The sequence below is a fragment of the Triturus cristatus genome, chromosome 11 (genome assembly GCF_964204655.1).
Source record: "Triturus cristatus chromosome 11, aTriCri1.1, whole genome shotgun sequence".
NCBI lineage: Eukaryota > Metazoa > Chordata > Amphibia > Caudata > Salamandridae > Triturus > Triturus cristatus.
The window spans coordinates 1,120,234,372-1,120,248,871 of NC_140594.1; the positions used below are offsets into that span (position 1 = coordinate 1,120,234,372).

At 44.2% G+C, this 14,500-nt stretch overlaps 1 protein-coding gene across 9 annotated transcripts in view; it reads right to left on the reverse strand.

Annotated features, from left to right (window-relative positions):
* Window positions 1-919: 919 nt before the first annotated feature.
* Window positions 920-14,500, reverse strand: part of EIF4E2 (eukaryotic translation initiation factor 4E family member 2) — a 136,346-nt gene continuing 122,765 nt past the window's right edge. For all 9 annotated transcript variants that reach the window (XM_085635669.1, XM_085635666.1, XM_085635671.1 and 6 more), the window contains one exon: window positions 920-1,436. In XM_085635669.1, coding sequence (XP_085491795.1) covers window positions 1,397-1,436 — 40 coding nt within the window. In that variant the 3' untranslated portion in view covers window positions 920-1,396. The remainder of the gene's footprint in view (window positions 1,437-14,500) is intronic.

Consider the following 14,500-nt stretch of genomic DNA (forward strand, 5'->3'; position numbering starts at 1 on the left):
TCTAACTTTCTTTTTGCAGCCTGGGTCATCAGACAAAAATAATTCCTGAAACTCTTAATGGCTTTTGGCCAAAGGGTTGTGAGCGCTATTCCAGAATGTTTATTCTTCTTAGCCTTTTTAAGCATCCATTTTATGAATGTTGCTACACAAAGTTTTTTATTATTTAAGTGCTATGTTTTAATGTTTTTAATTAATGTATTAAAAATGTGAAGCGAAGGGGTATTGTTCTTATCTGTTGTCTGACGATGAATTAATTTATTTCGATCTGTCAATAAACTTTGAAACACCTTTTTAGGATGAGCCTGGGCAACGCATGCGCTGCTCTGCAAGCCATGGTACTTGAAGCCCCGCCCACTCTCCACCCAGATTTGCCATTGGCTTGTGTCAATGCCCTTCATAAATGCTTGCTATTAGGCTGGTTAGTCCCTCCTTAGTACCGCCTTGTGGTAATTTGTAACCTCCCATGAGGACCGGCCCTTTTACTTCGGTTGTTACACGGTGTGTCTTCTTTAGTCTGTAAGCAATATTTTCTTCAATGAGTTTCTCTTACTGCAGGAGGGTCTCTCGTGCACAGTTGTGGCCACCGGCCTGTTTATTTAACTCGTAGCAAACTCGTACTTCTTCAGGTGCCATGGGAGACAGAAGGGGGCAACTCAGCGATCCCTTCAAGCATTCGGAATGCAATAGGTCTCGCATTTGCGAGAGTTTAAGCTATTGGCATTGCAAATGACAATGCCTTTTATGTTTTAAAAACCAAAACATAAATAAAAGGCATTGCCATTTACAATGCCAATAGCTCAAACTCGCGTAAATGCAAGACCTACTACATTGCAGATGCTTGTTTCCATTTTGTCATAGAAATAAGGACATTTTCACATTCATGTGAAAGTTAAGAAAGAAAAGACAAAACACACTGAAATAGAGACCCAATAATTTAATGGCAGAGCTGAAACACGAGTGCTGTGGCTCTCTGACAACAGAACACAATTATGTACAAAGATGCTCTTTCGCATTGATGTGCCACAGTAAAGGGTCTTGAATTTACATTCATTCACAATATATTCTTTGTGCAACAAACGGACAGAAGTAACAAAGTGCTGGAGACAAAAAAAGGCAGCTTCTTTTGAGGGGTCGCTAGGCTGACTTAAATAAAATAGAACTAACCTCCCCCATTAAAAAAAATAAAAACCAAAATGGCTATGTTTAGCTGTAGCGTCTTCCGGTTTAGTCAGTGCTGGAGAATAGCGGAAGCAGTAAAGAATATCCGGGTCATGGTTTAGTGCAAGAGGATGGGCAAAAAGGGGGAATGAAACAAAGCGAAGATTGAGACTGAGACAGGAAACGACAGCTGGAAAGATCATGGAGAGAGAAGACATGGAGTCCATGCGGTTTGTTTTCACAACGCCAATTTTGTATTTCGAAAACTTGAATTGTCCCTGAAATAGAAGGGAAAAAAACATAAGTCAACTTGTACATGCAGAACTTAAAGCACAAACCCATGCACCAGAGCTAATACCAGAAATTCTCTGCTACTATATGTAGCGCCCCCACATACAAAGGGGCACAGCCTCTTTTTCATGTAGCATATTATCAATTTAGCCTCAACAAACGCATGACGCACTTAGTTCCTCAAGTTGTCTTGGCACATAAGAAGGTTTCCCTGTTGTGCATTCAGCTGCATAGGCGTGAGCACACTTGCAACCTGCTCAGATGCTTATGTGGGAGTGTGTATGCATTTATTTATGAATTTACACTGGGCAGTGAACTCCACTCTGTTCACAGTGTTTTTCGCACTCCGTGGAGCACGCAGAGCTCCAGCTGAGCGAAAAAACGAAAAAAAAATTCTTGCTTGCCAACGTTTAATTGGCAATCCGAGTGAGAAAGATCCAATGCTATATTACCTCCTGGCGAGATTTCTCAATGCGGGCGGTCGCGGATGGTCATTACTGCTCGCGTTGAGAAACCTTTCTTTCGCGTTGAGGAAGCTGCTGCTCGAGTAGAACATCTACATGAGCAGCAGAAAGGTGTAGTTTGTGCTGATTTTCCAGCACGGGACAAACACCCGGCGCTAAAAATCAGTGCGAACAGCATGACCTAATACTGCGCCGTTTGCAGAACTACGCGTAGCGCTGCAGAATTTTTTGCCCAACTCCACGAACTCGGCCCAGGCCTAATTTAAACAATATATAAAAGGTACAGTGCAGTGGCGGCTGCTGGCCTCTGAAAACGATGGGGCATATTACTTTCAACGAGTTCACCTCATCTTTTTCACAATTTGCCTTGAGTACCTGCTATTTGTTAAGAATTATCTACAGTGTGACAGTGTCACAGTTTTGTCACTGATACCACCCATATGTCAAAATCTACCTTCAGTATGTCAGATCCAGCATTTTCTCAGGGTTTGCTTCCCCCAACCAGATTACTATCCCCAATATGTCATGGTTGCCAAGTATTACCTCTGGTATACTAGCACATACATTTTGCCTTGGGTGTCCCCAAGTATGCCAATAATTACAACCAGCATGTCAGGGCCTACATTTTAAAATGGTTGCCCTCCCTTATGCCAAGAAAAATATGTCAGTGAGAGCAAGTTAACTTAGCTGCCCCATAAACATATATCTATGTTCAGTAGGCCATGTCCAGCAGCAGACTCACAAGCATAAAACATGCTAACAAACACATTTACTCTAACTCACTCATATTCTGTCTCTGTCTCATTCACTCTTTCCCACTCTCTCTCTAACTCCCTTTGTCTCACTCCTTCGGACTCATACTCACTCCGTCTCACTGGCTCTCACATTGAAATGTACCCACACAACCACCGATTTGCACGCTCACAAAGGCACACACTGACACTCACTCTTTCACTATTACTCACAACTGCTGGCATGCACGGGGCTCTGATTTTAATCCTAGGATGCAGGCACTCTGCTTGAATGAATAGGTTTCAGTGGGCTCTTCAGGCCACTGGGCCCTGATGCAATTGAACCTACTGTACCACTATCCCCTGACTCACACCCACGCCCGAGCTCCACCTCACTCAACTATTCTAATTCATCTACGATCATTTACTCCCTCTTCTGGCCTCACTTTCACCCTCATACAAACTAAACTGACACACACTATCGGTCAATCTCATTCCCTCTCAATCACTCACAAACACATTCACTCACACATTGATTATTTTATTTTACAAACCTTTCTTCCTTTGCGGAGGCTCAGTGGCAGCAGCAGGGCAAGAACCCAGGGCTGGACATCAGAACCCGCAAGGCATGATTCCCTGTGAGGAACCAGACAGAACAACAAGGCCAGGATTATAAAGGGGAAGACCCGCTTCAAGCCCTAGCCCAGCTTCTTGACAGGACTATCAGCCTTTTCAGAAGCTGGTCCAGTGCTTGGGATCTTGCCCTTGTTGCAGTATGAATCTCCTCATTAGCCTCAGGGATGCACTGATGTGCGCCCTGACAGCCACATTTTAGCAGCTATACTGTGCCGTCTGAGGCATGCGCACTATCTCTGCTAAATAAAATGGGTTGTGCCTGTGTGTGAGTGGACCATAGTTGAATAGCCCCTTACATGTGCAATCAAGACATCCACATATAGAATGTGATGTTTTAACACAACATTCTGTAGATGGATATTGTCTCAGTACCTCCTTCTGTCATCAGGAGCCTGTAGAGGCCAAGAGGGCTGACCTGAACACCAGCGGTGTCCATGAAAAACACTAAAGTTGTTTTTTTCATAAACACGGACAAGTTAAGTAATGAGCACAGTTTGGGCTGAGGCTTACAGCATTATATGACACTGCACAGGCAGCAGGGCCATGCCCTGAGGCCCATGTAGAGGAGCCGCCACTGGTACAGTGTAGTCTTAAGGCACGATCAATGTAAGATGGCAGAGAGGGGAGACTACAGAGCAGATTAGTGAAGTTTTCACAGCTTTCTTCTGGAGTCCCCCACAATATTAATTTTGCACAAAGCCTTGCAATGTGCGCATCTGAATAAGAAACTATCCTCAACTTAAGTTTAAAAGGCTGAAACCTGTGCAAGTGGCTGGTGCTCATACATATCGCAGTATTTGTCACAGGCACTAGACTGCCACTGGGCATCTTTTAAGCTGTCCATCTTTTAGGACCCAATTCCATACTGTGCTTCTTTGATTGCCTTTCTGCAGCAAATCGTCAGTGCTATTCCCCATTTGATGTGTTGAACTCCTGCTCTTTCATATTGAAGGAAACTGCAAGGGAACTTGTTTGTATACAGTGAATCTACAGATATTGGGGCGGTTTCATAAATGCATTTAACAGTATGAAAAAGAGAACAGGAATACTCTTTTAGGTACTCTTGCATGTCTTTGTAAATCAAATCAGGCCCTTACCATTGCTCTGCAGCCTTGTTAAGTTGAGCCTACTCCACAGTGCATTTGTCTGGCTGTGAAAGACATACTGGGGTCTTACCAAGAACGTACAGGGCCTTGCAGCCCACCCACTGCTTAACCCGGATTGGCCATCCTGTCACTCATTTGCCTGCCTCGTGTCCCAGATTATCAATCTTGTGTTTGTCCTTCCTGTGATGCATAGTCACACTGACAGGGCGAACGGGGATAAATACTGAAAATGGGTAACTTAATTTGGGAGCAAGCAAATCATTACCAGAGGACTACCACAGATTACTGACACTAGGTGCTAGGTGCATCAGGAGAAAGCTGCCCTTTCCTGGGACAGACCATATCTAGCAGAAAGATCTTCCTCTGAAGCGAGGAAAGGGACCACATTCGATTTTGCATGAGGTGAGCTTGAAACTTAGAAGTAGGAGGTATGCAAAATTTACGTAATTATGCCAAATGCAAGATCGGCCTTTGCTGCTATATTTTAGTGTGACATGCTTCCTCACATTTATTTTTAACATGATCACACATTTTGCAGTAAAATATAGCAAAAATGGGAAGGTATCACTTGCATTTAGATTATTCTAGCCCCAGGCTCTTTTCCACGGCCTATTTTACTACATCCAAATGTATGAAGACAAAGCTTTGAGATGACTGCTGTTGAAGGGGTCTTACATACATAAATCTATGTCTAAAAGCAAATTCTCTGACTGGGACAATCCCCCCAGTGCCAGTTCGACTTAGCACATTCACGAATCATCTGAGCTGCTGAATACCACTGGCAAAGACTTTCTGGTGGATATTTTACCTTCTCATACATCGAAAGTACACAGGATTTGACTGGACATCATAGAACCTGGTGAAACGCATCTGTGTGTTTCCGCAGGACTACTGCGGTGTAATCAATGTAGTCACTGTTTTATAATTAAAAAGAATCCTGACTCTTTTACTGATTTGTTTCACTGCAACTCAGCAATCCTTAACTACCTGCATGGAGGGGTCTTCGTGTGATCAGGTGAGCTACCTGTAGTGTGAGTTTCCGTCTCCCAAACCATGCGAGGCTAGCACACCAATAAACACGAAGCATTAGAAATACAAATGACCAGAATGCCAAAGGCATCTAAACATCTTCCCCTCAGGTAAGGCAGTAGGAAAAACATCAGGTTTTAATTTGAATGAAGAAGCTTGTACCACCAAACTCTATTGATGAATCTGCAGACAGAAATGTGGGGTTGAAGGGTGCTCGGAGTTGATGCGGAGTCATTTGTCTATTCATTCCAGCGGTGGAATTTCCTGATTCCCCTGCCCTGGCCCAAACTGGCTGCAGTGACAATACAGGGTCATTAAGCCCTTTGAGTGAAGGTCAGTTACACCCAGTCATGTGACCCAGGAAAGGCTACATGCACAAAAGAGGCAAGGGCAGGAAAATGTCAACTTTCTAAAAGCTGCTTTTTCAAAATTGTAATGAAAAAAAACGACTTTACAGTTAAAGAGGGTTTATCATTACAATGTCATATGTACCAAACAGGACATATCTACGTTCTCTCAATTAAGAATGACAGCTTATTAATTGTAATAAGTAATCCCCAATGTTATCCTATGGGAGGGGTAGGCCTCACAGCAGTGAAACATGATTTGGGGTGTTTTTCACTAACATGGCATGTAAAACGCAAAAAGTACATGTCCAACCTTTTAATTACCCAGCACACTGCCCTACGGGCTACCTAGGGCCTGCCTTAGGTGTGATGTATATATAATAAAAGGAGAGTTTAAGGGTTGGCAATGGGGTTTAAATGCCAAATCGCCATTGCAGTTGAAAATTGTACTCGGGCTGCAATGTTTTAAGGTGCTACTTAGGTGGGTGGCACAATAAGTGCTACAGGCCCACTCGGTAGCATTTAATTTACCGGCCTTGGGTATATGGTATACCACTCTACAAGGGACTTCTAAGTAAATTAAATATGACAATTAGGTATATGCCAACTAAACCATGTTTTAAGGAGAGAGCACAAGCACTTTAGCACTGAGTCCTAAGGCCAACAAAAACAGATTCAGCAAAAGTGGAGGATAAAAGGCAAAACGTTTGGGGTGATCCTGCAGAGAGGGCCAGGTCGAACAACTATTGTTTTTATTTATAAGCATTTCAATATTATTCCTGGACGTGCAGTGTACTTTCAAACTTTTAACACAGGCATACGGTTTCTAATTTATGTTGCTTTCACCCTATCTGCTCTGTTGATGCTTTAGTTAGTTACACTCATAACGGCACTACTCTACGCCACTCCACGGCATGCCACTCCTCACAGTACCACTCCTCACAGTGCCACTCTACGCCGCGCCACTCTAATCCACTCCACTCTATACCAGTATACTCTACTCTATGCTACTCCTCGCCACTCTACACCACATCACTCTATTCTACACCATTCTACTCAATGCAACTCAGCACCACTCTATGCCACTGCATGCTAATCAACTCTACGCCATTTATATCCACACAATGCCACTCTACGCCACTCCACACTTCTCTACGCAACTAAACTCCACTCTACGCCACTCCATTCCACTCTACGCCAGCCTACTCAATGCCTGTCTACTCCACGACAGTATGCCACTCCACTCCACTTAATGTCACTCTACAGCACTCCATGCCACTCCCCTCAACCTCTTTGCCACTCTATTCTATGGCACTCAAATCTGCTCCACTTTACGCCACTCTATTCTACAGCACTCTACTCTATGCCACTACTCGCTACTCCATTCTATGGCACTTCACTCAATGGCACTCTACTGTAAACCACTCCACTTTACTCCATGCCATGCCACTCTTATCTGCGCCACACTACTCCACACAATGAAATTCTACGCCATTCGAATCTACCCTACTTTAGGCCACTCTACCCTACGCCACTCCACTCTGTGCAATACAATTTCCAATTTCAAAAACTTTATTGCGACAATTAAGTCATGAAAGTATCAACATCATCATCTTGCATAATTACAATAAGAACAAACCATAATAATCAATAACATTTGTGCTTATGTGCCTAGGGAAATAATATACTCTACATTTTATAAACATGATAATATTACCTATACATCTATACATCCAGAAAGAGAAAAAAAAAAAAAAAACATTTCAATCTTCTCAATATTAGTTAATCCTCATCTTATAAAAGCAATCTGGACCACAAAAGGTCCTTAACTGGGTGTATATTATTTATTAATCGGTGCCTAGTCAGATAAATTAGAGGGCCTGTTCGATGGACTCTGTTATTAATCTGTCTAGATCGTATTATCCAGGCCAACTTTAAGTATTTCGCCATTGCTATAGCAATTTTCGGGCTCGGGTCTGAGCACAGAATTCTTAGAGCCTCCTCGTGCCTTCGGGATCCTATTTGCCGACAGACGGGTAGTACCCATTTTTTCCGCGGCTGGACATACAGGGGACAAAAAAACACAAAATGGTTCAAAGTTTCAGTCATGTCCCCACACTTTGGGCACTTATCCTGGGATCCTTTGCCCCCCTTGGATGTAAATATGCGGATTGGAAGAGTTCCTATCCTAAACTGAAAGTAGAGCTTACGATCGCATGGTACTTCGATCAAACCCCAGTACAATTCCTGTCTGGGGAAGACCTTAAGATCTAAGAATCTAGCCGTGAGATGAGATGTACTCCCCTTCACAGATGATTCCAACCCGATCATTTCCCAATATTTTACCTTTACAATTTCTTTTGAGGGAAAGACCGCGTTTAAGGGGTCATCCCACAGATTTCTCCAACCCAGTTTATATAGTAACATTTTTAAAGATCTCAACCAATCAATTTTTAAAAAGGGGTCTTTTTCCATAATTTCCTTTAAGCCCAAAGCGTAATGCTTAAGCTCCTCTGTTGTCCATATCCTGCGCCAATACAGCAGAGGACGCAAGTTGGCTGTGTCTGATAGGGTTTTCATACCAAGGTCCCAGAAGAGGGGCAGTAAAGGAGTACTTTGTGGCACTCCAACAATCTTCCGGATAAACTCGCTCTCCACAACATTCAAGCGTTTTGAGTTATTACCATGCCCCCATAGCTCAGACCCATATAGAGACGAGCTACGGATCTTCATTGTATAAATCTCTAGAAGTGGGCCAATTGGTTGTGTCTGCGAGCTTTTAAATCTTTTTAAAAGGAAGCCTGTCTGTTGTTGGAACTTCAGTATTGATAAGTCCATTTGGCTTTTCCAACTCATATTCTTTTGCAGCGTAACTCCCAAATAAGTAAAAGCCTCAACCTGTTCCAGAGGAGAGCCATTCATAAGAATTACTCCTTTAAAAGGTTTATGTGACCTGCATGGTTTAGGGCCATTAAGGACCATAAACTTAGTTTTGGCAACATTTATTTCCAGGCCTCGCAGCAGGCAGAACTCTTCAAAGCGCTGGAGAGTAAGCTGCAGGCCACTCTGGGTTTTGGAGATCAGCAGCGTGTCATCCGCGAACATGAGGACTGGAACACGAGAACCAGCCATGGCCGGTGCATCAGAGGGGGCCCGGGACAGGAACTCGGCCACCCCATTCACGAAGAGGGAGAACAGGGTCGGTGCCAGGACACAACCCTGCCGAACTCCTCGCTCAACGGGGAATGGCTTCGTAACCTCGCCCTGCCGACCCCACCGGACCCTCGCAAAATTGTCCTCATGCAAGCGGACTACTAGTGTCACCAGCTCTGGTGCCATACCCAACTCCTCCAGTACTCGCCACAGCTTATCACGGGGCACTAGATCGAAGGCTGCCCGCAGATCAACGAACACTGCGTACAAAACGCCCCCCTCAAGGACCACTGTCCTCCAATATAGGACCATAAATCTAAAGACCTGATCTATGGTACTGGTCTTAGGGCGAAACCCAGCCTGGAGAGGGCTCAGGATGTTGCTAGCCTCCATCCAGGTCTGGATTTTGCCCAAGACCAGACGTCCCATAATTTTTTGCATAGCGTCAATCAGACTAATGGGCCTATAGTTGCTAGCCAACGATTTGTCCCCTTTTTTATATATTGGGACAATTTCAGCACCTTTCTAGGAAGGAGGGATGGCCATTCCCTGAGCTATGGCATTAGCTATAAAGGTAATGTATTGACGCCATCTTTGCCTATCGTGCAAAAATACGTCAGCAGGGATGTAGTCCATTCCTGGTGCACGTCCTTGTGCTATCGTATCCATGGCCCTATCAACCTCCTCAGGGCTAAAAACAAAGTTGTTAAAAACCACCATTCCCTGAGAGGTCATACTTGCTTCCTCAGTGCCCTTTGCATATTGCGACTTAAAAAATTCTACCCAGGAGTTCTGAGGGACATGGTTGTGTGGGCTATCAGTAATCTCACCCCTCTTCCATTTAAATATGTCCCAAAACTTTTTCTGGTTTTTATTGATACATGCTGCCTTGAGCTCTTGCCACTCGCTCTCTTCCCACTCTTTTTTTGCTTTCCATTGGGTTCTTCTGTAAATACTACGTGCTAATTTGATTTTACTTGGGTCTTTTGTTTTAAGGGCAACGCCCAATTCTCCGCGAGCTTGTTTGCAGGGGGCGTTAAACCATTCCTCCTGCTTACTTCTAAAAACCTGATTCACTGAGAAAGGTCTACAAAAGTAAGATTTAAGTTTAACAAATACGTTTTCGTGTGCTTTCTCAGTTATAGCTAAAAGTTGGCTTGGAGTACCACCAACCATCATTAAAGTTAACGCTTCTTCAACATCAGACGCAATACTATCTAATAGATCTGGATGCTCTGCTACTTTATGCCACTTAAGGTGGCGCTCATCATTTGTTAAGGTGGCTACTGGTCCTGTCACGTCGGGAGCACAAATTGTTCTATCTCCCAAACCCAAATTAAAAACAGCAACCAATGGGTTGTGATCACTTTCAATTCGAGGCTTGACCACCATATCCACTAGGGTGTGCCACAACCTCAAGTGAACTAAGAGGTAATCAATGTTACTTGCCCTGATACCATTATCATATGTTTTGCTACTCTTCCTGTCGGATACAGTTCTGCCATTGGCTGCCCTTAATTGATTGCCCAGGCAAAACCCTTTAAAAAAACAAAGCCGCCTCTGTCCACTTACTAACGGGCTTTGTCTCAAGCTGAGGAACACCCCATCTGAGGTCCTCCTCCTCAGTTAATAGCAAATCCTGCGGGCCTAGTGGCTCAAAGGTCGTATTAAAATCTCCCGCTATCAGTGGAATTACGTCAACTGCTCTAGCTTCAACAAGAGTATCTAATACTAATGCCACATGTGGGTTTTTTCCGCCAGGTAAACCCCTAATGTACACATTGTATATATCAATTTTGAGATTTGGCGGGAAGTTCAACCTAACTCCCATAATGTTGTTATTCGAAATTGGGATAGGTTGGATGTTGCATTGTAAGCTCTGTTTGATCCAAATAGTTAAACCTCCCACTGGCCGGCCTTTACTCCTTTTCTCTGCTGGAACATAAAAGTTCAAATAGCCCAGCATGAACACAGGCTCTATTGACCATGTCTCTTGAAAGAGGCAAACATCGTGCTCACTAATGAAGTCTGACCAGAGAGATGATGATATTTTGGACCCCAAACCCGCCACATTCCAGGATAATAACACCATATGTCCTACAACATTGTTTGTCCCTTCAGCAGTCTCAATGTTTGATGTCAGGGGAGTAACAACACCATGAATAAAAGAAAGACTGGTCTCTTTACCCAACATTTCTCTTTGGGGCACTGCTTGTAAACCCAATTCCCCCAGCTCAGCATTATTAGCTGGAAAACTAGATCCATCACCATTACTATCCATTAGGGTCCGCTCTCCTTGCCTTATGTCCTCCTCTAACCCTGGGCCTGGGTATGTCTTTTCATGGTTATCTTGACCACTTCTGCCATTTTGTCAATCGCAGTCCGCCAGCCCTGATAGGACATCAAATCTATTAATAGACCTTATATCCTTAAAAGTGCACCCATTTGATACAAATCCCCCTCGTGCTAACCCGCCCAGGGGGAAAGATATGGGAGCATAAAAATAGGACAATGGCATGGTATTTATTTGGGATGGGGGTCCATCTTGGGGCCAAGAACAAATATAATCCACACAGTGTCTGTCCCTAAAATTAATTATGATACAGTCCCCCTTTGTAGACTTTAGTCTCCTACCAACCCAATTTACTCTTCTGGCGAACAGAATTTCGGCGCACATATGGGCCGGCAATGGGCGTTTATTATTAAGCCAAAATGTGCATAAATTCTTTAAATCCATGTATGATTCCCTTGTTCCGTTCGCCAGAGGTGGAACCCCTGTCAAAACCACCACATAGGGGGCTGCTTCGGGAGGGAGATGCATATCAATTAGACCTGTCGAGGACTGCAGTAAAGGTAGTGCAGGTGTAGGCTGCTTATCAACTCTTCCATCCCGAGAACAAGATGGCACTTCGCGTGGTGGGGGATTGTCAGCAGATAAGAGACTGTCTGCAACTACAATAGGATGAGTCTCTTGGGGAGTGGGTAAATCATTATTTACGATGCCACTTACAGGATTAGTATCAGGAGATTTGGACCTAGGGCCTGTACCTACCACACTAGGACAGCCCTTTCGGGGGCCAAGACCCTGTCTGCCTCCCCCTGGATTTGCCATGGCAAGTGAAAGTTCCATACATACAAGCCTGCTCTCTATGGAACCCAACCTTTCATAAATGGGTTCACATAGAGTCTTTAGAGTACTTTCCAGTTTGTCCCAGAACGCTGAGTCTGTATCTTCCATAGACTTATTCCCCAAAAGCGGTGATGGAATTACCGTCGTTTCAGCAAATATGGGTTTTGAACAAGGTGTACTGTCCTTTTTTGTGGCAGAAACAAGGTCTGGCTTGACATTTTTCCCAACGACTGTCCGTTGGTTACCCCTTCGTTTTTTAGTCAAACCTGGAGCTAATTGATGTTGTGCAGAACCCGCTTTTGTGTTACTTGCCGAGCGGGTCTTAATGTTTGACAACGGCTTCTGGATTGGTGCCATTTCACTAACATTCAATATATCAACGGTTTCACTTAGGCTTTCAATCAGTACTGGAGGGCTTATCCTTATATCTTCATCATGCTTCTCTGCCAGAGAAGGTGTTGGACACAGTAGATCCGAAGGTACAGACGATCGATGCGATGGTGACCTAGCATTAACCATGCTCCCCAGGGAGGACCTCTTGTCGCAAAAGGTGTCTAATGAGAGCCTTTTTTCTGTTAGTTCTATATCTTTGGCGAGTGCTGATTGCACCCGCACTAAAAAATTGTCTAAGGTCCCCATTAGAGCTCCCCCAGACAGTTGTGCAGTGGATCCATCCCTTTTCGCATGCTTGTCCATTTTTTAAAAAAGTTGGGCAAGTACAAAACACAGAGAACAATCTAGGTAACAGGCTCAGGACTAAACCTTACCCACAATGGTCCACTTATGAATCACGAGCGACGGATATTGGAGGAAGGCCCCGTTCCGTTCTCAGCCGATCTCGGACGGGCTCAGACGGGCCCGCCCTTGGCCCGGGCTTTGCCCGGCGCGCGCCCGCGCGCGTCCCGCGAAGCGGGGGCCGTGAGCAGTCTTGTAGCGTGAGGGCAGGAGGGCGGGATTACGGGAAGAGGTCACAGCTGTTTCTAATCACGGGGCTGCTGGTCCTCGCAGTCCCTTGTTGCCGCTCTCCTTCAGCAGCAGTCGCTAGGGATTTTACCAACATCCCCAATGGCAGCACTCCGTGGTTGTTAAAATCGGCAGTTTTAAAAATACGTTCTGTGAGCTCCTTCCACGAACGGCACCCCTACTACTCCACACAATGAAATTCTACGCCATTCGAATCTACCCTACTTTAGGCCACTTTAAGCCACTCTACCCTACGCCACTCCACTCTGTGCAATACAACATAACACTGGCAAAGCCAATAGCTCTCACATAGGAGCGACCTATTGGCTTTACCAATGTTTGTTAATAATAGGCCATCAAGACAAATATTATATTGAAACCATTTTCTTCTCACAGCACATGGCCCACTCCGCCATGGTTTTCCCCTGATCTCCGTGAGAAAACGCATCTTGAAAGAGTCTGGAGATATATGCATCTTCCAGCTGATAAAGAGATCGATCACATAGCTCTTCAGGATTACAAAATAGCTGTTAGAGCTGCGCAAGCTAAGTTTTATAGTAATCGTATACAACTAGCTGAGGATACAACCAAAGACATGTTTTGCATTTTACATTTGAATAATCCAGTCAGCTGTCAATCTTCTTTTCTGCCCTCATAGCCACTATTTGACAATCTCTCAGACTGCTCCACTAAAACTGAAAATTTGGTTGAGTCCTTGTCTGTCATTCAAAAGTAAAATCTATTCCTGTGACTTCCACTAAATCCACAACTCTTTCAGCTTTTACGCCTATCTAGGAAAGTTATGTTCTTTCTAAAATCAGTTCTATTTGTCTCTTGATCTACCTTGTTCCCTTGTCCATCTGCACTAGGCCTTGTCATTGCACCGCTTCTTCGGGAACTATTTAAGTACTCGTTAGATAGTCCTGAATCTTTGGAAGCAAACTCCTGTATGGCCGCTGCTGAAGAAGCCTACAGCTACCCTTATATTTTGACTAATTTTAAGCCTAGTTCCCTCCATCTGGCACCTACAAAACTGCAAAGTCCTATGTCTATGTACAGGTCTCATCTTTCTTGAAGTGAGAACAATATTATGCCTCTTCACAGTCTGGGTTCCACCCATCTTAAACAAAATCAGTCTGTACTTGGATTCATGCAACTCAGCCATCTTGACACTGTATTTGCTGCATTGGATAAACATATCCAACTCCTTCCTACTTCACAGGCTTACTGAAGCAGAGGTGGTGTGTTGCATGCTTTCCCGGCTATCCTAATTTCTCTTTAATCGAGTCCAAGCGGGTGCTCTGAGCTTCCTTACAATCTAGCTTTAAAAAACTGAAATAGGGAGTCCCACAAGGTTTAACACTTAGCCTCACCCTTTTTAATCTATGTAACTCTGCTTGTGGTCAAGTTGTGCCGAGGCAGCACATACCACAGTCAAGAGGTATTGTGCGAATGGCGGAGACTGCTGCTGCTCTGAAGATTTCACCCAGGT